Source organism: Anastrepha ludens, chromosome 2 (assembly GCF_028408465.1).
Source record: "Anastrepha ludens isolate Willacy chromosome 2, idAnaLude1.1, whole genome shotgun sequence".
Classification (NCBI taxonomy): domain Eukaryota; kingdom Metazoa; phylum Arthropoda; class Insecta; order Diptera; family Tephritidae; genus Anastrepha; species Anastrepha ludens.
The window spans coordinates 166,287,806-166,314,415 of NC_071498.1; the positions used below are offsets into that span (position 1 = coordinate 166,287,806).

A 26,610-nucleotide genomic window follows, 5' to 3' on the forward strand; every position below is an offset into this window, starting at 1 on the left:
TGGCACAATTCTAGTCATTCTCGAATTACTTGTAGAGCGACTGCTTTTGTCCGAATTACAGTTCATTAACATAAATGTTTGCTGAATATTTTAACTTTTGACTGCAGGCCTCATACATATGCAATATACACCACCAATACATATGCAGATACACGCATGCACGGCGCACGTGGGAAGGCAGTTTGCGTGATGTTATTGCCAGCAGCGATGTCGCCGTGACCTCAACTGTGAATAGAGATGAAGTTCAATTTTTTTATTGAATCTTGTAGGCCTATAATTCACTTTTTCACGTTTCAGTAGATAATGTTTTTGGACTGCGGCTGACCAAACTTTTAATAAAAATATGCATGAACGAAAAAAATGCATTGGCAGAGTTCGTGGGCCTAATTGCGGTCGCATTTAAAATGCAATTTCGTAATATCTGAACGAATTAAAAAAAAAAAAGATAATAAAAAAACTCAACAATAATTCGATGATTGCCATGAATCGATGATACCTGCACGTTGACTTTGATTTAGCTAACATCGTTCGTGCGATTGAACTTGATTAGAGCTGCATTTGAAGTTAGATGGAACAAGTTTTTGCTCTGGGGGAAGATGCAAGTTGTAGCATTTTGTGCTGAAGAAGTGTGTAGGTCCATTGTTGTAGGGTGTATAAAAACGGCATGCAATGCCTTTGTTAGGACACAAACACTTCGGTACTCATTCAGTGAACGCTCGCTCAGTGCAACATAAACTCTGCTCTAAACCTAAAATGCGTGTGATTGTGGTGAGTGGCTGGCGCATCTAACTTCAACAAGGATATACATTCAGTGATTTTATATTTTATACAGTGATTTTATTTCTACCAACTGGCTTTAGATACATTTGAAAATCAGCGTTGAATAATTTTTCTTTCGCCTTGCAGGTGCTTTGCTTGATTGCTGTCGCTGCAGCTCAATACGAATACGCACAGAATTCGCAACCTCAAGCTAGTGCTGCTCAACTCTCCGAACCCATTCAACCGGCGAGCGAATACAACAAAGAATTCTATACTTACTCGGCTCCTCCCGCAAACGAATTCGAAGAAGCGCATCCATCACCAATATCCGCAAAGAAGAATTTGCGTGTTCTCTTCATCAAGGGACCTGAAAGCACTGCAATCGAGAATGCTGCTTTGCAATTGGCCCAGTCCGCTGCTGAAGATCGCACTGCCATCTATGTGCTTACGAAGCAAGCGGACATCGGTGCATTGGCCAGCAAATTGAATGTGCAACAGAGCAATACCCACAAGCCCGAAGTGCATTTCGTCAAATACAGGACATCGGCTGATGCTGAGAATGCCCAACGCGCTATCCAATCGCAATACGATTCGTTGCCTGGTGCCTCGAGCAGCCACGATGCCGGATCTGCGCCAGTGTTGAACTTTGCCAGCCAAGCTGCACATGCGCCTGCTGCCGCTGTTCCAGCTCCAGCTCCTGCTCCTGCTCCAATTGCAGCTCCAGCTCCAGCTCCTGCTGCTCGCGGAGCCCATGCACCAGCAGCCGCGCCTGCCGTCAATTACAATCAATACCAACCACCAGCTCAAGCGTATTTGCCACCTGCCAGAAGGTTGTAAGCTGCATGAGTGATATTTAGCGTGATACCGTGATTAACGGTTGATTAGTTTTAAATTTGCGCTCATTTTCGATTTTCGATTTTTACTTTTTGTTCACCGTGCTTATTTTTTTCTTCCCTTATTGATTGCCCATATCATCAGCATCAGCTGCATAGAGGTAAAATATTACATACACTCGTACATACATACAATAAATAAATAAAAAAAATTCTAGTATTTTATGCCTTAATAAATTACTTTGCGGTGAAGGCGCTTCGCCCAATTCACTCAGGTTACCGAAACTTATCCGTAAAACGACGAGTGCCCTAAGGGCTTTGCATGCCCAGAATTCGACAGTGAACCCCAATTTCTGGAAACAGTGCGGGTGAGAACTTGCAAGGCAAATCTTTCCTTGTTGTGGCTATTGAATCAAGCCCACTGAAGGTTCTTAAGGCCTTCCCCAAAATGTGTTTGTATTAACCATTTGGGAAGATTATCCTTCCGTGATATCTGGGGGGTTATAAAGCTGGACAATGTGGACATAGATATGCATATGTCGCCTATTTAATTTTCTTAAATCACTTAAGTCATCTCTAAGCTCCAAACATATTCTCAAAAACAACCGTCGACATTGAAATCTGCACTCACGGTTCTAAAATTCTAAGAAGAACAGTGGTGTGGGAGCTGACCTCTATTTGGACCGCTCAAACTATCCAAACCAGTTCGACTGCCTGATTATGCCAGCGTGCTCCTGGCAGAACTGTTAGCAATCAGGGAATCTTGCAAACCACTGAAGCTTCTTCTTAATTGGTGCGATAACCGCTTACGCGATTTTGGCCGAGTTTAACAAAGCGCGGCAGTCGTTTCTTTCTCGTGCTAACCGGTACCAATTGGACGCACTAAGTGTTGCCGTTGCCAACGTGCAAACGTCCAAAAATCTTGCGCGGTGTTAATCCTGATTCCTAAATAAACGAAGGCTTTTACAACCTCGAAATTATAACTGTCCACAGTGACTGTCTACTTGCCACTGAAACACTACAAAGAAATTGAAACAGCTATCAAGGCCTTAGGCTTTAACTCCAAATTAGTTTCACAGTGTAGAGAGGAACTAGAACAGCTTCCCCCGGTCATAGGAATATATAGGGTAATGAGCTAGCTAGAAATGGTTTCGTACTAGTCTTAAGGGGTTAGGGGTAGTCAGAAATTTCCAAGAATTGGATTTGTGTTTTGCATTTTCTTAATACAGGGTGGCTGACGAATTTTGCTACATTAAGAAACTCAAATAACTTTTTTTTTAGTGTATGGAATTCATTTATTTTTTTTTCAAGTTGAAGGTCATTAAATTTTATTAAATGTAGCTTAACTACAATAGTTTTAAAAATAATTGAATTTAAATGCCCCCCATGCTCGTTGACACAAGTGCGGCATCTTAGTAAAAAGTTGTTCATTGCTGCTTTGAGAGTTGCGACAGGAATAGCCGCAATTGTTGCCCGAATGGATTGTTTTAGTTCATCCAAATTTGTTGGCTTTGTTTTATAAACTTCTTGTTTACATAAACCCCACAAGAAAAAGTCAGGTGCAGTAAGGTCAGGCGACCTGGGGGGCCAACGAAATTCGGAGTTTCTTGAAATCAGTTTATTGGGAAATTTTCGTCGCAACCGTAACGGTGTGACCATTTTCTTCAAAAAAATAAGGCCCGACAATACAGCGTGAAGAAACCGCACACCAAACTGTCACGCGAAGAGGATGCAATTCCGTCTCGTGGAGTATCTGTGGGTTAGAACTACTCCATATTCAGCAATTTTGTTTGTTCACATTGCCGTTTAAATCGAAATGGGCCTCATCAGACATGAAAAGGCAGTTTAACATGTTTTGGTCTTCTTCCACCATTTGCAGGATCTTCTGGCAAAATTCCAAGCGAATCGGCAAGTCTGCTGCATTCAGTTTGTTAACCATTTGAATCTTGTAGGGAAATAAGTCTAAATCTTTGTGCATTATTGTTTGCAAAGACTGTCGGCTGACACCAAGTTGAGCAGATAAGCTTCTTGTTGAAACCCTTGGATTGCTTTGTATAGCTGCAGCTACAGCAGCGATCGTTTCCTCCGTCCGAACTGGTGGGTTTCGATGATAAGGCCTTCTTGCAACTGGTGCCTGTACTCTCTCTGTACCAAAACTACGGACTCCAGTGCGTGATAGCGGCGGACTATCCAAATTCTTGTTTGCGTGTCCCAGTTATCCATTTTAATAAATTTTAAAGATCAATCTGCAAATTAAAACAAAAATGGAACAGATAACTTAAAAAGAAAAAAAGTTATTCAATTTTTTTTTGGTAGCGGCTTTCATCAGCCACCCTGTATTTTAAACATATTGTGTAAAAATCTGAAGTGTATACGACAAATTGGAGGATGGTTCCATGTGTAGAAGTCCACGCAAGTGGGGAAAGTTACTGATCGCCATTCACTTGGGAATGGCCAGGACGATTCTTCTGCATATGGTTCAAGCAGCTCACAACGGCCGGGATTAGCCCACGTATCCTCTGGGTAGCTTCCGAACACCCGTTCGGGAGTGAGCTAAAGTGAGAAGGCGAAACATTCCAGGATAGCTGGTTGTGCGTTGGGTTTGGGACCCGCCACTTAAAAATCCCCCCCAATGAAAACTTAACAAAAGCCTCGGATGAGACCTCCCTATACTGATGACGACCCCTGCAAACGAACTAAGGACTATGATTTCAGGGCATGCACCTGGAATGTCCGGTCCCTTAATGGGGAAGGTGCCTCTGCCCGGCTGGTTGATGCCCTCGTGAGAGTAAAGGCTGACATCACTGCCATCCAAGAGATGCGATGGACGGGGCAAGGAAAGAAAACCACAGGACCTTGCGACGTCTACTACAGCTGCCATGTAAAGGAGCGCAAACTCGGTGTCGGATTTGTTGTGGGAGAGAAACTTCGTCGCCAAGTACTGTCGTTCACTCCGGTGGACGAGCGTATCGCAACAATCCGCATCAAAGCCCGTTTTTTTAACATATCGCTAATTTGCGCCCACGCCCCGACGGAAGAGAAGAACGATGCGATCAAAGATTCTTTCTATGAGCGCCTGGAGCGTTCCTATGAGCGCTGTCCCCGCCACGACATAAAAATCGTGCTTGGTGACTTCAACGCCAGGGTGGGCAAGGAGGGAATTTTTGGTCCCACAGTCGGAAAATTCAGCCTACACAACGAAACTTCCGGTAACGGACAGAGGCTGATCGACTTCGCCGGGGCCCGAAACATGGTAGTCTGCAGCACCAGATTCCAGCATAAGAAAATTCACCAAGCCACCTGGCTGTCTCCTGATCGAAAAACACGAAACTAGATCGATCATGTTGTGATAGATGGAAGACACGCTTCTAGTGTATTAGATGTACGTACGATCCGAGGACCCAACATTGACTCGGATCATTACCTTGTTGCAGCCAAACTGCGCACACGCCTCTGTGCGGCAAAAAACGTGCATCTACCTACGCAAAGAATGTTCGACATCGAAAAGCTGCAATCACAACAGACAGCCAGAAGATTCGCCACTCGACTCTCACTCCTGCTCTCAGAGAGTACTGCCCAACAAACCGGCATCCACGAACAATGGAGCAACATTTCTCGTTCTCTACGTACCGCCGCCGAAGAAGAAATCGGATTCCGGCGAGCCCGAAAAAACAATTGGTACGACGAGGAATGTCATGCTGCCGCAGAAAGAAAGGATGCCGCCTATAGAGCCACGCTGCGATCGGGTGCAACGCGAGCCATATGGGATCGCTACAGAGAGCTGAAAAAGGAAGAGAGACGTATTATCCGAAAGAAGAAACGAGAGGTCGAAATACGTGAGTGCGAAGAGCTTGAGATGCTGGCCAACAGGAACAACGCCCGAAAATTCTACCAGAAAGTTCGGCGGCTTACAGAAGGTTTTAAGACCGGGCCGTTTTCCTGTAAGAACAAAGAAGGCGAACTGGTGACTGACGTACAGAGCAATCTTAAATTATGGAGGGAACACTTCTCGAACCTATTAAACAGTGACAGCTGCGCATGTCACCGAGAAAGTGAAGATCCCGATACCCCAATCGTTGACGACGGAATTGTCGTTCCGCTACCCGATCATGACGAGGTGAGAATAGCGATAACGCGGCTAAAGAACAACAAAGCCGCGGGCGCCGACGCACTGCCGGCTGAGCTATTCAAACATGGCGGCGAGGAGCTGGTAAGGTGCATGCATCAGCTCCTATGCAAAATATGGTCGGACGAAAGCATGCCTGCCGATTGGAATTTAAGTGTGCTCTGCCCAATCCATAAGAAGGGCGATCCTGCAATTTGTGCCAATTACCGCGGGATTAGTCTTCTAAATATCGCCTATAAGGTTCTAGCGAGCGTATTGTGTGAAAGGCTGAATCCCATCGTCAACCAACTGATTGGACCATATCAGTGTGGCTTCAGACCTGGAAAGTCTACCATCGACCAAATATTCTCAATACGCCAAATCTTGGAAAAGACCCATGAAAGGAGAATCGACACACACCATCTTTTCGTCGACTTCAAAGCTGCATTCGACAGTACGGTAAGGAGTTACCTGTATGCCGCGATGTCTGAATTTGGTATCCCCGCAAAACTAATACGGCTATGTAGGATGACATTGCTCAACACCAGCAGCGCCGTCAGAATTGGGAAGGACCTCTCCGAGCCGTTTGATACCAAACGAGGTTTCAGACAGGGTGACTCGCTGTCGTGTGACTTCTTTAACCTGATGTTGGAGAGCATCGTACGAGCCGCAGAACTTAATCGCTCAGGCACAATTTTTTATAAGAGCGTACAATTGCTGGCGTATGCCGATGATATTGACATCATCGGCCTTAACAACCGCGCTGTTAGTTCTGCCTTCTCCAAACTGGATAAAGAGGCAAAGCGAATGGGTCTGGTGGTGAACGAGGACAAAACGAAGTACCTCCTGTCTTCAAACAAACAGTCGGCGCACTCGCGTATCGGCACCCACGTCACTGTTGACAGTTAAAATTTCGAGGTTGTAAAAGACTTCGTGTATTTAGGAACCAGCATTAACACCGATAACAATGTCATCCTTGAAATCCAACGTAGAATCTCTCTTGCCAACAAGTGCTACTTTGGACTAAGTAGGCAATTGAGTAGTAAAGTCCTCTCTCGACGAACAAAACTAACACTCTACAAGACTCTCATCATGCCCGTCCTAACGTATGGCGCAGAAGCTTGGACGATGACAACATCCGATGAAGCGACGCTTGGAGTGTTCGAGAGAAAGATTCTGCGTAAGATTTTTGGACTTTTGCACTTTGGCAACGGCGAATATCGTAGACGATGGAACGATGAGCTGTATGAGCTTTACGACGACATAGACATAGCGCAGCGAATAAAGATCCAGCGGCTTCGTTGGCTGGGTCATGTCGTCCGAATGGATGCAAACGCTCCGGCTCTGAAAGTATTCGATGCGGTACCAGCTGGTGGTAGCAGAGGAAGAGGGCGGCCTCCTCTGCGTTGGAAAGATCAGGTGGAGAAGGACTTGGCTTCACTTGGTGTGTCCAACTGGCGCCGGTTAGCACGAGAAAGAAACGACTGGCGCGCTTTGTTAAACTCGGCCAAAATCGCGTAAGCGGTTATAGCGCCAATTAAGAAGAGAAGTATACGACAAATACTTTTCGAGTTATTCAACAATTAACAAAGGGCGCTCCATAAATCGATACCAAAACTATTTTTTCTGAACTGGTTGATCACTATAGCTTAAAAACCACTTGGTTGATTTCAATAAAATCTATACTGCTTTTGAAAAACATGAAAAACTCGTGGCTGAAAGAGGAATTTTTTTTTCAAAAATTTCAATTTTTTTTAAATAATTAACTGTCGTTTTTTTTCTCGAAAATCTAAAAAATATTTGCTGAGACTGCCATATTGTTAATTTTGAAAACAAAACGCTTCGATTAGGCTCAAGATTACCTATTAATAAAACTAATTTTTCTTATTCGATTGATTTTAGTCGAGTCGCGAAGGACTTGTGATGATCACCCCAAGGGACTTCTGGAGAAACGGGCTCCCCACAAACGGCGATAACTTTTACAATTATTAATTTTTTTTTTAATTTTGCTAATGTTAAGTTAGGACATGATATATTAATTCCGTGTTTTTATTTTTGTAAAATAAAGCAGTTGACTAGCAAAAAAAATTATTGAAAATCATCATTTTTTCTGGACTCTGACTGCACTATTCAACACCATAAAAACATCAACATACATTACAAAAAGAAAAACATGGCCGTCGTGCAATATCCAGTGCACGAACTACCTGTTGGAATGCTCTCGCCCAAGCATCTCACGTATTATTGCAACCCTTAAAGGTCATTGGAAGGTATGCAATCATGCAGCCATACTTAACCTTCCTTTCAATCCCATCCGCAGAAGCTGTCAGGCGGTGGGGGTGAAAGAAAGTCTTTTCCACTATTTAGGCGAATGTCCAAGTCTACCTAGAGCAAGACTTTAAGACTTCGCTCTTTCGGAAAGCCTTTATTACAGCAAATTAATGAGATCTCAGACATCGAGATAAAGAATTTGCTACTATACTTGGATCTCATGAAATGCATCTGACTCGAACAAAAATAAAAAAAAAAACAAAACCCACAGAAGAACAGTGGTAGTTAAACGACGTTAGTCGCTAGTTAAGATTATTTCACTTCAATAACAATCCCAACATACATGCGTGTAGCCTTAATACAATAAAGGGGATTTCTTTCCTTCCAGAAAGCACATCTGTTAGGTTAAATTAGGTTATACTGCCACTCAGATACCATTTTGGTGCATAACGATACCAGATCAGAGTCCTTTTTTAGCTAAAATATGTATCACTCAAGATGCGCGTACTGCTCGCTAGCTTTAGAAATCGCTCAAGCTCCAGTTCAGGAATAGATTCTAGTCTTTCAGAATCAAGTGCACCCAAGTTGCATAGTCTAGTTTGCGAGAGAACTGGACAGAAACATAAATGATGCTCCAGGGTTTCTCTTGTACCATTCGGAGTACATCTCTACTATCTCGGGTTTGCCCAATGGTAAGTAATTCTCCGGACTTCATCAAGCTGGCTGAATTTTGTAGGCGATATGATGATCTTTTAATCCCACGACTACAAGGGAATAGAATACAAAGTTGTAATTTCACCTTCTTGTTGCTGTTTTGTTGGCATTTTTACATTTCTCTCACGCAAGTACGCTAGTCTGACGTCACGCCTCTCTTATTAGCGCAAACTCGGATTCTTTCATTCTTGTAATCATTTTTTTATGATTGCTGGCATCATCTTCTACCGAGTTACGCAAGTGAACTGGTGACATCAGCAAGCCGTTATTCTTCTCTCAGTGAATTCAACGGAGAGCAGACGTAATAAGTCGGCATTCATGAAAAAAAAATTTAAAAAATTTCAAACATTCGTTATTCGAAAAAAATGCACCAGATCATCTGAAAAAAAAAACAAAAACAACAACGGGACTGTAAAGCCAAACAATCACTTTATTAAATAAAAATTGAAAGTGCTATAACCCTACACTCTTGAAATTTTGTCAAAACACCATAACTTTTGTTTGTGAATCTAGTTTTTATTGATTTCAAAGACAAAATTGTTCAAAAATGATTACAATTTTAAAATATATTCACTTTAGCTCGATATGACCACATTTTGCCTTAACTATAGTCTTCAAACGGTCAAAAAATGAATTGCATGCTGCACGAATGTGATCTTGAGGTATTTTGTCCCATTCTCGTATAGTCGCTTTTTTCAGCGCATCCATTCTGGCATATTTTTTAGTCCTCACCTTGCTCTCCAAAATGGACTAGATGGAACAGTCCATCGGATTTGCGTCTGGCGAATTCGAAAGCCATTGTGTGGACGAAATGAAGTGTGGAACATGATTTTTAACCATTCTTGGTTCACACTAGCTTTATAAGACGGTTGGAACGTCCATGGTCTACGACCGAAACGTTTGCGTGTCCACGGCTCTAAAGCAGCTTCTAAAACATTTGCCCGATAATAAGTCGCATTCACTTTGACACCAATGATTGGAGAGCGTCTATCAGCGGTCACTGCGGCTCAAACCATTACTTGCGATGGGAAATCGCTTCGAGTGGCCATACGTAGGCTCAAATTCTCGTATGAGCGTTCGGTCAAGTAAACTCGATCGTTTAGAGTGGTTATGAACTGCTCAATTGGGAAACTTTATTCATCAGAAAACACAATGTTAGGAAATTCGCCCCGTTCGTGCAATCGCAACAACTCCTTTGCTCTTTCGCACCGACCTTTTTTTGCTGGGGTGAAAGATCGTGTGCTTTTTGAACTTGGAAGCCTTGACCTTGAGCTAATTTTTCAATATGCTTCGAATGCTGTCTTGCGAAATTTTCAGTTCTTTGACCATTTTTCTCCCACTTCGACGTGGACTTCGTTCAAGTCGAGCCTTCACTTTCCGAACCATTTCTGGCGTTGTTGCGGTTTTTTTGGTCCACCTGCATAGCTTTTTGCAATGCTACCAGTATCATTGTAACATTTTATAGTGCGATACACAAACATTTTATTCACTTTGAGGTGACTGAGCTCACGAACAATGGCTGGTTGTGATTTTCCAGCCAAATATAATGCAATCACACCATTACCTTTGAATTCCATCACAGAAAAAGAAATTCAACAAAACTGAGACGCAAATGCTTTTGATGGCTTATAAACAATATATTAAACTGTCATTAGAACAATTTTGACGTTGATGTCATGAGCTGTTTTACAGATACAAGCAGTGTGCAGTTGGTAATACTTCATATCGTTCATAGCTGTTTGGCCTTCTAAAAAGTTATAGAGAAGTTTGCAAGCTTACAACGTGCGAAAAAAGGTCGCAACGATAAGGCTATGGCAAGACCAATGGAAAAACGAAACACACGACAGATGGACGGTTAAGTAAATAAAAGACGTCGCTACATTGGGCAGCAGGAAGTTCGGTGAACTCAATTTTTATACAACTCAAATAATCTTGGGGCCCGGGTATTTCCAGAAATACTTTTTCAATATAGGGAAAAGTGAACGGGCATCTACGGGAATGCAGCGGAAGATGACGTTCAACACATCTTTTTCCCATGCATGCGTTAGAAACAAGAACATCTAACGCTGGAGAATGTAGTTTTTCACGTAACCACTGTGAATGTAATCGACAAGATGCTAAGCAGCGAGAAACATGGAAAATCATTAGTAAAAAAAAACAAAAAATTAGTGCGGTATCCATTTTTTTTTACTCGCACTGTATACGTGGGGGCTAGCTGCTGCGCACCGAAAGTGACTATTACAACGCACGAGTAAATATGTATCAAATTTTTCAAAAATCAAGAACAGCGATTAAAAATCAATTGATGAGTTCCACACAAACACTATGAAATAATAGTGGAGTTAATTGTTTCCGCATAAAAATGTTTACCAGTAATTTGAAACTAATTAATATGTACATATGTATGCTCTGAAATTTTATATATACATATTTAACGAATTTGTTTTGACATAGTTTTTCACTTAGCCCCATGGAGAGCTATTAAAAATTAGTAATTGGAAGAAAAAATATTTGGTATACCCTACATTTAATTATAATATATTTGTCAGGCCGATAGTCTCTGTTGGTAGTTGAATTGATTTTTGTAATTATATTTCAAGTAACTAAATAAAAAAGAGGTTGTGTGTAAAGTCGGTTTACTGACGATAGTTTAACGTGACAACGTCATAAGAAAATACTGATGGAATGGTTGCATTTTTCAAAAGAAAATTTTAATTTTATTTCTTTGATAGATATTTTGTATGGATATAGAGAAGGAGGTAAATGGAATCGTAATGGAATAGGTCAAGTTACATTTACACAAACGTGAAAAATGACGAAACATTTATCAAATTCATGAAAGATATGTTCAATTTCCATTGTGCATCAGACGTTAATAGGTCAACAACATTAAGAGGCAACTTCATCGATTTGACTTTTTCACGACAAATTACACTCGAAACACCCCCTTTCATTTCCTACTTTTCCTATCATCGTACTATTCTCAACAGAGAAATGGTTCATTACCATGCACACAGGAAGAAGGCATATGCAAATACAAGTATGTGAATTTATACGAGTATACAAATGCGCATATACATACATATGTATGCTTACTCAAGTAGGAGAGAGCCAGATGTCGAACGTTGCCGAACGTGGGGGCCGATTGTGCTCTTTGTCGTTCGTTCCATGCTCTCGCTTGCAGTTCAAGCAAGATAACGACGCATTTTTTGGTGCGTGCAGCCGGCTACATCGAATTATAAGACGTTGTTACGGCAAAAATTTTTTACATATATCGTCGAACTTTAACATCACGAATGTATGGCTTTAATGAAGGGAGCATTACACCTTCATATCCATAGCAGATTTATATCAATTTTATTTAACACACTTGGCCTCTAGTACATATATCTACCTAAATGGTTGGATTGATGTGGAAACTTAAAAACTTAAATTTTGTTTCTTAAATACTAAATTTTTTTTTTTATTATTAATACCTTTATTTGTAATCTATTCATAGAACAATAAGTAAATTATTTAACATTTTGTCAAAATAACTTGTATTATTGACCTCCAGTGAGATCAATAATAATATACTCATATGTATGTAAGCTATTTACATATTTACATAATAAAGTTAGGAAAAGCATTTTAGGGGAATATGAGTGTATGACTAATTTCGATATGGAAGGTCCAAAACATGATGTCTTTTGAGTCTACGGATTTCATTGGTTTCATCTAAAAGTATAATTGCCAGAGAATTTTCGTGGTAACTGATCCTGCGTAAGTAGGCGGTGCTAAATCTTTTAATTTCAACTTCTACAAAGGGTATGTGTAGATCTGAATGGACGGCTTTGTTAGTGATGAATAGAGCTGTGATAGTCCACGTTTTGGCCTATATCTCGAGACCCCAGTCACGGAAAAATACTCTATACTATACAAATCATCAACAGCTTCCATTTGCTACCCTTATTGTACAAACACATCCTAGGGTTACCCGGGTCCACGTTTTGGCTTATTTCTCGAGACCCTGGTATCCAATTCTTAAAATTTCAAAACAAAAACCTTCTCCACATGTGTCTCTTCAATGTGGCAAAGTTTAGTTAAAATCGGTTGAGCCATTCTCCGTAAAGTTCATCACAACACGAAAAACGGCTGAATTTTTATATATATAGATTATTAATGATCTCACTGGAGATCAATAATACAAGTTATTTAGACAAAATGTTTGCTTATTGTTCTATGAACAGATTACAAATAAAGGTATTAATAATAAAAAAAATTAGTATTTAAGAAACAAAGTTTAAGTTTTTAAGTTTCCACACCAATCCAACCCTTTAGGTAGATACCTATATGTATATGTTTACATACTAGATGCCAAGTGTGTAAAATAAAATTAATATAAATCTGCTATGGATATGAAGGTGTAATGCTCCTTTCATTAAAGCCATAAATTCGGTTATATTAAAGTTCGACGACATATGTAAAAATTTTTTGTCGTAACAACTTCTTATAATTCGATGTAGCCGGCTGCACGCAAAAAATACGTCGTTATCTTGCTTGAACTGCAAGCGAGAGCGCGAAACGAACGACAAATAGGCACAATCGGCTCCCGCGTTCGGCAACGTTCGACATCTGGCTCTCTCCTACTTGAGAAGCATACATATGTATGTATATGCGCATTTGTATACTCGTATAAATTCACATATTTGCATTTGCATATGCCTTCTTCCTGTGTGCATGGTAATGAACCATTTCTCTGTTGAGAATAGTACGATGATAGGAAAAGTAGGAAATGAAAGGGGGTGTTTCGAGTGTAATGTGTCGTGAAAAAGTCAAATCGATGAAGTTGCCTCTTAATGTTGTTGACCTATTAACGTCTGATGCACAATCGAAATTGAACATATCTTTCATGAAATTGATAACTGTTTCGTCATTTTTCACGTTTGTGTAAATGTAACTTGATCAATTCCATTGCGATTCCATTTACCTCCTTCTCTATATCCACACAAAATATCTATCAAACAAATAAAACTAAAATTTTCTTTTGAAAAATGCAACCATTCCATCAGTATTTTCTTATGACTTTGTCACGTTAAACTATCGTCAGTAAACCGACTTTACAGACAACCTCTTTTTTATGAGGAACTTTTCCATGGGAGAAATACACCGAGATTCGAACCTACATTCTCACTGAATTCCGAATAGTACTCACGCATCAACCCATTCAGCTACGGCGGCCGCGTACGAGACTCGGAATTTCTTTGAGTTCTTTTTGTGGCAACGCTATGGAGGATGAGGTGGAATCACCTCAGCACCTGCTGCTTAGCAGACCCGCTCTCATCTTGGCTCTCACTTCTTTCCTACGCGTGCTGACATAGCAGGCCTTGATATCCAAGTTCTAATGAACTTCTTCAGCAGCATAAAGCGGCTAACACAACCTCAAATGAGTCACTGTTCATAGTCCACATATACTCAACCCTTCCCACCCCTCTCCTTTTCGTCTTGTCGTTTTTTTTTCCTTCACCTCTTTCACCCCTCTTGCAATGGTATCACAAAGGATGAACCAAACTTCTTTCGTCGAAGTGGGCCCACTCTCTGGGCAACCATTACTACCTAACCTAACCTAATCTGTAAAAAGTACCGATAGTTTTTCACAATGTTGCCATAATCGGACGTCTGTAGTTAAGGGTTAATAAGTTTTTTAAATTCTCATTTTTGTAGTTTTTCAAAAACGATAAATCATAATTTACATAATTTGAGATTATCAATAATATCAAAATGTAGTAATTAAAATGTAATTACTTTGCGCATATCCCTGGTTAAATTCTCAAAACGCCAGTGGTTAATCAGTTAGTTAGTGGTTGATTGTTAGACCAGTGGTGTTGTATGAATTAGAGCCTCCCAAGTAAAAATTTTTATTATTAATATGCGGTTCCGGTTGTGCGAAGGCCTTTTGATACAAACTATTTTTATACTGCTTTCGAAAGTGCATGTGACTCAAAACGCCAGAGGAGTAAGTCTCACAAATTCAAAACCAAATTGTGGAAAAATGTTGAACAAGAATTAAAGAAAGATAGAAATAAATAAAATATTACATTATTTTCTCCAGCACAAACTTTCATTGCAGCTCCAGCGTGTCGAGTGTCGAATTTACGACGAGAGTTCAATAAAATCACTGAATTGCTCCTTGAGAAGAGACAACATAACCAAAGAAATGGTGTTGGACGCCGACCTCACACTGGCCCAGCAAATCAACAATGTCAAGTGCAAAAATACAATTGTGTTCGAACGTAATGGCGTCACCCACAAATTTCACGAGCTTGAAGTGGACATCTGTCAGGCGTTGAGTCAACGTTTCGATTTTTATCTCTTTCGCCTAATCCTCGATGAGGTACATAGAGTGACGAATTTACCGCTACAATGTCCACTGGAAAAAGTGAGTATAGGGTATTGAAACTTAATAGTTCGCGGCTGTTATAATTTGTAATTTAATTGCAGGACTTTCAGTACTATCTGCGTAGCTTTACGCTCAACTCCAAAGACTTTCCACAATTTTTACCCAATATGAAATGGTCCTGTTACAATAATTTTAGCACTGGCAAAAGGTTAGGAATGACGTTTGATGTTTTTGGTTCGTTGACACGCATAAAAGGGTAGCTGTAAATGAATTCCGTATATAATAGTAGAAATTTGACTTAGAATTGAATTGGCCAAAATAAAATGGTTGAAAAATATACATACATACATATGAAGTGTTTCAATATGTAGAAGTATTTGTTTTCAAATTCCGATCACTTTGATTTGAATGCTAGAAAATTCTACGGACTGCTGCAGATGCAACCCGCATGAAATATTTTTAATACCGATTGAGGTATTATTGGTGGTGAAAATGTTATGCGCTTTATTAAAGCGCAGCGGATTAGATGGATTGGCCACATCGTAAGAATGCCCAACGAAGGAATCCAAAAAAGGGTGTCTAATTTGCGTCCAATTGGAGGAAGAAAGAGAGGCCGACCAAGAAAGAGATGGCTTAGTGATGTAGAAGCAGACTTAAAAGCGATGAACGTTCGTAATTGGAGAAATGAGGCAAGAGACTGAATTGGAGGAGGATTGTTGATGAAGCTATAGACCACCACAGACTGTGAAGCTAAGAGGGAGAAGAGGTATTCACAAAGCAGCAAATTTTGGAAATCGATTTTGGAAAACATTTTCACATTATGAGGGGATTCAACACTGCCGCCTGAAATATTTGTAAATATTGTGTAGTTTTACATACTTACATAGGTACAAATAAAACGCACAGGAAATACAGGGTGGGCCATATAGCGTTTGCTTTTTGAACCACCCATTTTTTTTGAGAATGGTAACACAAATGACATGTCAAATGTGTTCATAATTTACTTAAAGGTTTGATATTTACGAAATGGGACTCTATACGCTTGAACAAAATTGGTGAGTCTTCTTCTTCTTTTCTGATGAAGCTCATTTTCACTTCGGTGGCTACGTCAATAAGCAGATCAGAAAATCCACACGTTACACAACGAGTCACTATTTGGTGCGGTTTTTGGTCTGGCGGCAACATCGGGCCATTTTTTTTCGAAAATGAGCGAGGAGCCGCGGTTACAGTAAATGGCGAGCGTACCGTGACACGCTCAAGGTGATAAGGCTATTTGTACTTTGTGCCTCGAAATTCGGTTGGCGATATTGCAAAACAACAGTCGGACTGTTGTCTTACGCGAAACTGGGCTTGGCAATGCTCAACAACATTTTGTCTGAAATTCATATCTGCCTGTAAGTATGCAGCAAGTTTGGATTTTGTTTAACATTTCATTTGTCGGCATGCATTGTACCGCACTGCAAAATCAAAGGAGCTCACCCAGAAGCTCAAGTAACACTTATCCAATCGTGGGTTCCTCTACTCTGCCTAACATTAAACAGTCTTATAGAGATATTACGTTTTATGTTTTTTTTTTAAATTACCGTTAGTTGAAAGGTGGTCCTGGGATGTTCACTATTGGACTATGAATTATATGTGCACCAAGTCTCAGTGAAGTATATGTATTAATTTTTGCGCATGGACGGGGGTAGGTAGGAAGAGTGGTTGTCGGTTGACACACCTGGACCTGCTGCAGGCCCATTGTGATACCACCAGGATTGTCCCCTCGCCTCATTCTACATTGTCCTCATTGAACCAACCTGTCGCTTTAATATAATATATCTGCATGGACGAATGGCCTAGCATCGACTCCTTTCACCTTTCTGAGCATTTTGGTATGTAAAGCATGTCAAGAATGAATTCTGACATAGAAAATAAATTCAATTTTTCGACTTGAATAGAGCAAAATAGCACTCTTTACTTATCCTTGACTTCTTTTTTTTACTGGTTAATATTTATTCACAGCATTTAAAGAACATTTGTCTAATAGCGGTCGCCCCTCGGCAGGCAGTGGCAAACCTCCGAGTGTATTTCTGCCATGAAAAAGCTCCTCATAAAAAATATCTGCCGTTCGTAGTCGGCTTGAAACTGTAGGTCCATCCATTTGTGGAACAACATCAAGACGTACACCACAAATAGGAGGAGGAGCTCGGCCAAACACCCAAAAAGGGTGTACGAGCCAATTATATGTATATGTATATATATATTTAAAGAGAATTAATAAGAAAACTTGAAATTCTTTGGACAAATAACCGCAAAAGCAATAAAAACTTAAAGATCATTTTGAAACTGTTAATAAACTGCGTTTACATTTTGCTTTTTAAATTTTGTGTTGCGCGATTAATTTCGATTTACCGTTATTTCTGCCTTGCACTGATCACTTTGATGCTTACATAGTTTTCATTTATGCCGTTACAAACAACTGCACGAGTATATAAATATTTTAATATTTAATTTTTCATCACTAACATTTACGACCTGAAAGGAAAGGCAACGGACGATGGTCAATAAATGTTTGCTGTCTCTCAGAGCACGCCCCAGAAATAACAGTGAATCGAGACGGCCGTTGAGATTTCAGAAGCATTTGCATATACATAGACGAAGTTATTGAGTATTGATTAATTCTTTGCGGGTTTATTTGTGGCTCCATAGGGCAGAAAAGATGAACGGACACATATAAATAAATATATGAAAAAAATACGCATTTGCATTTGCCTAAAACTATACACCACATTTTTTGTGAGTAAAATTAATAGTCTTTTCTTATTATTGTATATTTTTGCGTTTTTTTTTTAAACACTTTTATTAGTGCGTGTTGTATGTATGTATGTAACGGAGTCTTTGAGCTTAATTTTCACTGGCTTCTAAAAATCTGATCGACTTGGAATTTTGCACACCTATCAAGGATCGATGACAATGCAATAATTTGATAAAAGTTTTCCATTATCCTTATTAGGATTGCCAGGATTAATATTTTCTTTTTTTACTACTGTGGGCAAAAAGTAAGGTGAATTTGGGAAACTCTTTTTCTCGTGAGAGCGCTGAAAAATGAGCAATTTTTATAACATTTGCCAATATTGCCACACCGGTAGAAACATGAATTGGGTATTTTTTTAAACGAAAATTGGGAATTTTTAGTTTCCACACCACCATTGAGATTAGTATTTAGTGTGCGGTTGTGTAATCGTATATTACTCGTAAACACCAACATATACTAAAAATAAGCACAATCCGTATGAAATATGTACATAAATAGGCAAAAAATTTCAAAATTTATATGAAATGAAATTATTTAAAACTGATATATAACTTAAGCCCTGACCGATAGGGGCTTCCAAAAAATTAAAGATGCGGTGAACCAACTGTTCACCGATAACATAAAAAACACGATTTCAATTTTCAACATATAATTTTATTCCGCATTAGTTGCGGTTCCGATTCCAACTAAACTTTACAAATTATAATTCTTACCAACTAGCTTCTTAACCTAAGCTAATTCGCCAACGTTGCAGTTCCCACCACTTGCTGGTATTTCGCAATCGTTGGGTTACGCGTGTTGGCCAATATGCTGGCCTTGCAATTCCCAAGCATTGGATATTGCAGTTGATCTCTTGCGCGTGTGTCGCGTCAGCGAAAGTTCTTGTGTGAACTTTAATTGGAGCAATGAACTCACGTGTAGTGCAATGTGATCACAGGGTGCGACGTTGGGAAGTGTAGTGGTGTATGGCAACATAACTCCTCCCCCTTTAAAGATCTGCGTCTCGCAGATCAAAAGACGAAAATTGCGAGGGGGTAAAATGTTGTAGAGAGTAATTACAGTTTCCTGGCGACATGTTGATACTGACTGGTGTGGCTGGCAGGCTATTGTCCAGGCGATGGATTTCAGGAGCAGATCTTCCTCTAATGATTTTGCTGTTGTTAGTGTTATATGACCAATGAGTCGGGATTTCAACTGGCGGAAGGTCTAGCTTTCTATTGTAACATCTCCACAGCATGGCGGCAATAAGAACAATTGCGCATATCGAGAGGATTTCTGAAGCGAGAGAAAAATTTACCTTTTCATTAACGTACCCAAGATACCTTATGTTTTCCATGGTCAGGTCGTGGACGTATTCTAGGTTGACCTTCATTGTATGGCTCTTCACCTTTGATAGTACTGCTGGGAGGGCCTGTGCGGTAATAGTTTCATAACTAGAAAATACTTGGTCACCAATGGTGACTGTTTCGTTATTTAATTGGATTACGTAGGTGCCATTTACCGTAATAGAGGCATTGCTATTTTTGATTACTCCTTGGAAGTTTGATATAAACACGGTGTTCTCGTTTATCAGCTCTATTTGTGACCCATTCTGTCTGATGAATTCGCAGTTGGCTTCTCCACCTTTTAGGAGTCGCGGTAGGCAACTGCTTTCTTCCAGTTTAATCAAGGATTCTGATTTACATACCGTGGACGAGCTGATTACCAGGCAATTCTTTGTTAGGCCGTACGTCTCTTCCTGGTTGACAAGCATCCTGTCAAAAGGGAGATTTAGTTGCTTACCTCCATAGATTCCAACGCGAGTAACCAGGAGATTATATTTTTTCGTTGTTACTTTTGGCATTGAAAGGACGTAGAAGAGAAGTGTCCCGTTAGTCAGTACCGACGGTTGGCCATATTCGACTGCTTCTACTATATTCTGATATGGGAGCGTTTCTATTTCTGATAGAATTTGGTTAACTTCGTCCATATCCAGTAGGTTGGTGTTAACAATTCCATTCTTTGCCAACTGACATCCCCGCACCATTTCGTTTACATCCTCGCGAAGAAGAAAAATGTTGTGAAGTGCGTTTTGTCTGAGTTCCATGATTTCTGTTTCCTTTGCCACGTTATTCGTGCGATCCACGACCTCGTCGATTTTTTCCAATACCTCCTGTGTAGCCGTGAATAGTTTCTTATTAACCCTGTACTGATGGTTGTTATTCTGAATTATCTGATTTTGACTGTGCAGGATATTGCTCCAATCCGTTGCGTCAGGTGATCCTGCTATCCATTTCCACGCTGAGACTAGCCAGTCAATAGATCGAGTATTTCTTGCTCTACCTGTGTTGCCCATTAGTTCATGAAGTCGTTCTAGCGTTTGATTGATGTAGTGCTGTGTTAATATCTGGTCCTCAATTCGGTTTGTTAAGTTTTCCATTTGCCTCAAGGTTGTAGCATATTGTTGCAGATTGATGACGTGTACCAGTTTGAATGACCCGCCAATGATCCACCCGTTTCCATTTTGGATTGTTACGATCGGAGCCTTGTAATTGAAAATATTCAGACCGCTGATGGCATTTGCCAGCAGTGGGAATCTGCAACGCAAGATGTTAATTCTAATTTAATGTAGTTAGTAAGTTAGTAGTTGTTAGGTTCTAAGAAGGTATTTCGTAAAAAGCGAAAAATGTTGTTGATAGTAGGAAGGTATTATTAGTAAGCGGAATTCTCAGGATTAGATTTAATATCATTAGACTAGTGTTACTATCCTGGTTTAGGATTTTAGCTTTTCCTGCGACATTATTTTGTTAGTGTGTTAGTGGTTTACAAGTTATGTTCTTTTTGTATATTTTTTTCTTTTGGATAAAACGATTTTTTATTATGATTAGTAGGGAAGATTAAAAAGAAAAATTTGTTTAAATTTACTTTATATTGTTATTACAAAAATTTTCATAAATAAAAATAAAAAGGAACAAAAAATTAGGAAAAAAATAAAATGGTAAATATGTTGGGGTTTTTCCTCTTTTATTTTTGTTGTTAACGATTTTTTCGTTTTACAAAAATTTTCTTTCTTTTTTTTTTCTTTCTTCTCCAACGGATTAGGCGAAGGAGGCATTTTAAATTTTGTTTTTTTTTTTCTTTCTTCTCCAACGGATTAGGCGAGGGAGGCATTTTAAATTTTGTTTTTTTCTTTCTTCTCCAACGGATTAGGCGAGGGAGGCATTTTAAATTTTGTTTTTTTTTCTTTCTTCTCCAACGGATTAGGCGAGGGAGGCATTTTAGACTTTGTTTAGGACAGAGGGCCATACTGTTCTCGAACCAGCTACGGAGAGATCGCCAGAATCCCGTTTGGAAGTAGTGTAGCCATTTGTCAAATTCGATGGCACTACGAGCCTACTAGGGCACGATTCATCCCACTAACAAGCCCGCTCTTGTAGTAATGACCATTTCCTTTTGTTCTGGACTAGAGGTGTTATCATTTCTCGAAACAGCTATGGAGAATCGCGTTATCCGGTTAAGGCACGATTTGTCCCCCTTACAAGCCCGCTCTTGTTAGATTAACTACCCCTTAGTACCAAGTTTTATTTCTTATTTTAGTTTATTTCAGTATAATTCTTTATTATTTTTTATTTTAATGTTTTTTTTTTTTTGTTTGTTTTATTTTTTTTTGTTTAAGTGCTAGGATATGTATTCCTGCGTTTCACATTTTTTATGTGAGTTTTATGTATTTTCTGCCACTTAGCGTGGTGACTGATACTTTATTGTCCTTTGCAACAATTTCTTTTTTATACACGGGTTTTTGCTTTCCCTTAATCTGCTTGTCCTTCACGTATATGACATCGTTTTCGTCATAACGCTCCGGAAGAGATCTTTTCTTATTGTGACGTTTGATCTGGTCTAGCTGCTTTTTTGTCAGCAAGGCTTTCAAATATTTATTGGTTTTTCTACTTTTTTCTAACAGCTCCTGATAGTTAGAGGATCTTGCTCGATTAAAAAATATTTCACTTGGTTTTTGGTTTATAACCGAGTGGATTGAATTATTGTATCGATCCACTGCTATGTTAACTAATTCTTTTGTCCTTAACTTTGGGTTGTCTATCTTCAGGCATCTAATTATTTCAATTAAGGTAGAGTGGAGTCTTTCTACCTGACCACTCACTTCGCTTCTTTGGGATGGTGTGCGATACAATTTTATTCCTAAAGAGTCTGGATAATTGGACTAATTAAACCGCGCTCGTTGTCGGTCACGAGAATATTAGGTGTTGTAAAATAGTGTAGGAGTTTTATTATTTTGTCCTTAAGGTGCAAAGTGGACTTGTTACGTAAATGGAAAAGTTTCGCAAATTTTGAGAATTTGTCGATAACACTGAGGAATTTCTCCCCTTGAATTTCGAAAATGTCCAAATGGATTATCTCACAAGGACGTGATGGGATTGGTGTTTTTTGCAGCTCTGGTGCATTCGGATGCCTATCGTATTTACTGACCTTACAAGTTTCGCAGGACGAGACATATCCTTTGAGTATACTGTTCATTCTGGGAAAGTAGTATTTCTCCAGGAGTTGTTTCTTATTCTCTGTGGCATTGCGGTGAGCCCTTTTATGTTCTGCCCATATTATATCGCAAATCCTATCCGGATCCCTCAAATCTTCTACCATAGTCTGAGCTACTCGGATCTTATATTGCATAAAATTTTCTAAATATACCTTCTGGAGTAGTCCTAATTGAGCTTCTGGAATCTTAATACCATTGATTACGTTTGGTCTTAGTTTTTTCTTGAGGACGTCGATAAGCTCTGCTTCGCTAATTCCCTCTGACCCTAGGTAGTGTCGCGAGTAACCGGGATGGGGTTCCTCGAATATTTTTTCAAAGGCTTCTCAAATGTTTTTGAAAGGCTTCTTAAATATTTTATGTCAAATATTTTTGACAGACTTATTGAATATTTTTCAAGGCTCGCCAAAGATTTTTCTGAGCCGAGCAGAAATGTCTCAAATTTTTAAATTGCATAATTTTCAGAGTACGAAAAACTAAATTTTATCGTAAAAAAAAATTCAAATGGCTTAATATTGAAATTAAGCGCAAGAGTTGCACAATTTTGCAAAACTCAAAACACAATTTAAAAATTTTGCACAGAAAATTTTGCAAAAAAAAAAAAAGTTATAATGATTTGAAAAAAGATTTATAAATTCTCTAGCATTAAGTAAGAAAAATAGCTATTTCCAAAGACAGCAACGCAAATACTTCAAATTTGATTTTGAATTAAATTTTATAGTACTTTTTTGTAATTTTTCAACAATTTGAAGTTAGAAAAAAAAAGTACGCTACGCATAGTTTTTACGTGCTTGTAGTAGCTCTTCAGCAGAAAGCTTCAAATACTTCAAAAATGATGTGGATTTAAAATCAGCGTAATTACTACAAAAATGATTTTGAATTTAATTTTATAGTACTTTTTTGTAATTTTCCAACAATTTGAGGTTGGAAAAAAATTGTCAGTCAATTCAAAAACTATTTGCTGCTGTTGTAAAGACAAATAGTTCCGAAATTTCGAAAATGGCAAACGAAAAATCTACTTAACACAATTATTTATGCTCAACAAAAATAAAGGTAAATTGATGGTCTGCAAAAAGTTGTTGTTGCTCAACATTTCTCGAAAGTTAATTAAGAGAAAATGCCAACTAGCTGTACAATTTTTTTAAAAATTGATTCCTTGTTTTTGTGCGTACAACTACCGGCGATCATTTCCTCTCTTCTCGTTCCAGGTTCTGTGTTAGGCCTTGCAAGGAGTCATCTCTGTTCGTTGCTTCCAGCCTATTGAGACGCTCCTCAACTTCTTTACTTTACCAAGAATGGCATTCAGAGCGCCATTCATCTCTGTGAGGGACCTCGAAATCTCGTCGGAGTTCATTTTCTTGAAAATAGAAATATATATAGATAGAATAGATTTGTAAACTTACACAAACCAATATTTCATTGGCTTCTTGAAAAAACGGCGATACCAAATGTTTCCAAATTCCGAGTTCAGTCAAAATTTTTTTTTATTTTTTGATTTTTGGTATGCAAAATAAATCAATGCAATTAACTTTTCCTTTTTTTCCGAACTTGACTTCCTTTACACGAAATTTGCTGTTGAATTGGCAAATATGCACAAAAGCACGCACACACACAGCTAAGTATTGCACTTCACAAAGGATGTTTGACTGATTTTACAAGCACCAACTGGCATTCCAACAAAGCTTAATTTTTATCCAAAAAAAAAAACGAAAATTCTATTCAAATTTCTTGTTTCAATTCGTTTGTGGCAAACCACGTAAAATTTAGTTCAATTAGCGCTTTATGTTACAACAACTGCCGATGCCGATTTGTTGTTAACTTCGATTTTGACTCCGTTTTCGACTTTGCGATGGAAAATTTTGCTTGGACTTTACACTTTGACTGTGTTGCTTTGGCACATGTTGAAAAATTTTGTTATTATCGTTTATTGTTTTTTTTCTTTTTTTTTTTTTTAAGTCACTTCACACCGACTGCTCGGGCGCCACTTAAGCCCTGACCGATAGGGGCTTCCAAAAAATTAAAGATGCGGTGAACCAACTGTTCACCGATAACATAAAAAACACGATTTCAATTTTCAACATATAATTTTATTCCGCATTAGTTGCGGTTCCGATTCTAACTAAACTTTACAAATTATAATTCTTACCAACTAGCTTCTTAACCTAAGCTAATTCGCCAACGTTGCAGTTCCCACCACTTGCTGGTATTTCGCAATCGTTGGGTTGCGCGTGTTGGCCAATATGCTGGCCTTGCAATTCCCAAGCATTGGATATTGCAATTGATCGCTTGCGCGTGTGTCGCGTCAGCGAAAGTTCTTGTGTGAACTTTAATTGGAGCAATGAACTCACGTGTAGTGCAATGTGATCACAGGGTGCGACGTTGGGAAGTGTAGTGGTGTATGGCAACATAACTTATATGTATAAGTAATTTAATAATAATAAAGTTATGAACCCGAAAAACATAAGTTATAACTAAATACATGACATATTGCGATTTTTTAATATAACACAGAAAGTGGGTAACAAAAAAAAAAAAAAATTCTCAAACAACGAACAGAATAAGTTAAAGCAGCTTACCTTTAATTTTTGTAAAATATCTCAAACACAAATTCAGTTCCCTTACCTACGCTTTTCAACCATAGAATATTTACGTATATACAAATTTACATAAACCAACAGTTTTTAATAAAATTACATTATGTACATAAGACTAATTAAAAGTAGAAGTCGAAAAGGATATAACGAGCTTTGGATTCTACAAACTCACTTCAATTCAAATTATTACATTTCAATTGAATTAATTTTAAGACAAATAATTATAAACATTTCAACACGTCATTTCTCCATTAAGCAAAAACGAACTGTTTTCGTCAGTTATTTTTGGCGCGTTTCTTCTGGCGGCCTGCCATTTCGCCTATCAGCTGTTCAAAATTCCATGTGTGAGTGGTGCCAAGTTTTGAAACGTCCTCATGGGTGCGCTCTCTCTCAAAATGTAAGAGTTTTACATCTTATTATCTATGCAATACAGATTTCACGTGATATTCGAGCTTTTGCGCTTAACGACTCAACAACTATTCGTGGGAATAAAAATTACGCTTGAAACTACAACACAAAATAAGAGGAGATTGGCGGAAAAAAGAACACTTGAAACTGCAACACAAAGAAAGAGGAGATTAGCGAAAAAGAGACAAAAATTGAAAGAAAAATGTTCAGGATGGACGAATGACGAAATCGTCGAGAGGAAAACCAAAGGCGACTATATATGAAACAATATAGAGCCTCACAGTCAGAAGAGGACAGAGTTGCCCGATTACAGCAAATGAGGAAACATAGCGCTGAATATCGAGCCTCACAGTCTGAAGAGGACAGAGCGGCTCGACTACAGCACATGCGGCAACATAGCGCAGAATATCGAGCCTCACAGTCAGAAAGAAACAGATTAATTCGTTTGCTGCAAGTGCGTCAACGAAAGACAGAGGCGAGGAGATTAAATAGAGCCAGCATAACCGGTTTCATGCAGTCAACACGTTTGGTGACAAGATCTGTGAGATTTGCACTAAACGGTGCTATCAAAATCAGATCTCTAAGTGGATTGTAGACACCAAATCAGCACCATATTTTCCTAGCGAAATAAAACAAACAAATTGCTTGATGGTTTGTAAACGGTGTAAGACTCATTTGAGTTCAAAGAAAAATTTTGAACCGTCCAGATCTTATTGGAACAATTTGGACCCAGGATCCGTTCCAAATGTAATAGCGGAATTATCACACGCCGAACATCGACTGATTTCACGCATTATTCCATTTGTAAAAATTATCAAGCTAAGTGGCGTATTCGGGCAATATAGTTTTCGTGGCCAAGCGGTATTGTTTGCACAGGATGTTTTTGAGGTTACCGAAAACCTTGCAAACATGTTACCCAGAGCCGCAAATAATGCTGGAATAGTCGTCATTACTGAGCGTTTAGAGAATACTAACATAACACGACAGTTTTCGATATCTAAACAAAAAGTATACGATGCACTCAATTGGCTAATTTTCAACAATCCACTTTACAAAGATGTTGCAGTCGATCAGAACGTCGTAATTGAAGAAAATGATATTATAAGAGTGGAAGAAGCACCTGCCGAGATTGCTGTAGAGACCAATGATGAACCTACTGAGGATGCTAGTGCTTACCTGGAAATTAGTGACTCTTCGAGAATTGTACGTGCATCATGGCATC

At 39.0% G+C, this 26,610-nt stretch overlaps 2 protein-coding genes across 2 annotated transcripts; both read left to right on the forward strand.

Moving 5' to 3' along the window:
• Positions 1 to 753: 753 nt before the first annotated feature.
• Positions 754 to 1,596, forward strand: LOC128855627 (60S ribosomal protein L22-like). Its single transcript, XM_054090685.1, has 2 exons — positions 754 to 768; positions 907 to 1,596. Exons 1-2 carry the CDS (start codon positions 754 to 756, stop codon positions 1,594 to 1,596), a joined length of 705 nt encoding a protein of 234 aa, XP_053946660.1.
• A 12,870-nt stretch (positions 1,597 to 14,466) lies between these two features.
• LOC128855787 (uncharacterized) lies at positions 14,467 to 15,791 on the forward strand. The gene is made up of 3 exons (XM_054090964.1): positions 14,467 to 14,677; positions 14,774 to 15,100; positions 15,163 to 15,791. Exons 1-3 carry the CDS (start codon positions 14,591 to 14,593, stop codon positions 15,319 to 15,321), a joined length of 573 nt encoding a protein of 190 aa, XP_053946939.1. The 5' UTR covers positions 14,467 to 14,590; the 3' UTR covers positions 15,322 to 15,791.
• The last annotated feature ends 10,819 nt before the right edge of the window (positions 15,792 to 26,610 follow it).

Excerpts from the sequence above, each read along its gene's own strand:
- LOC128855787 (XM_054090964.1), top strand. The coding sequence starts at position 14,591 with ATGCGGTTCCGGTTGTGCGAAGGCCTTTTGATACAAACTATTTTTATA. Across the intron at positions 14,678-14,773 it reads TGACTCAAAACGCCAGAGGA|CACAAACTTTCATTGCAGCT; the intron begins GTAAGTCTCACA and ends TATTTTCTCCAG. Across the intron at positions 15,101-15,162 it reads TACAATGTCCACTGGAAAAA|GACTTTCAGTACTATCTGCG; the intron begins GTGAGTATAGGG and ends ATTTAATTGCAG.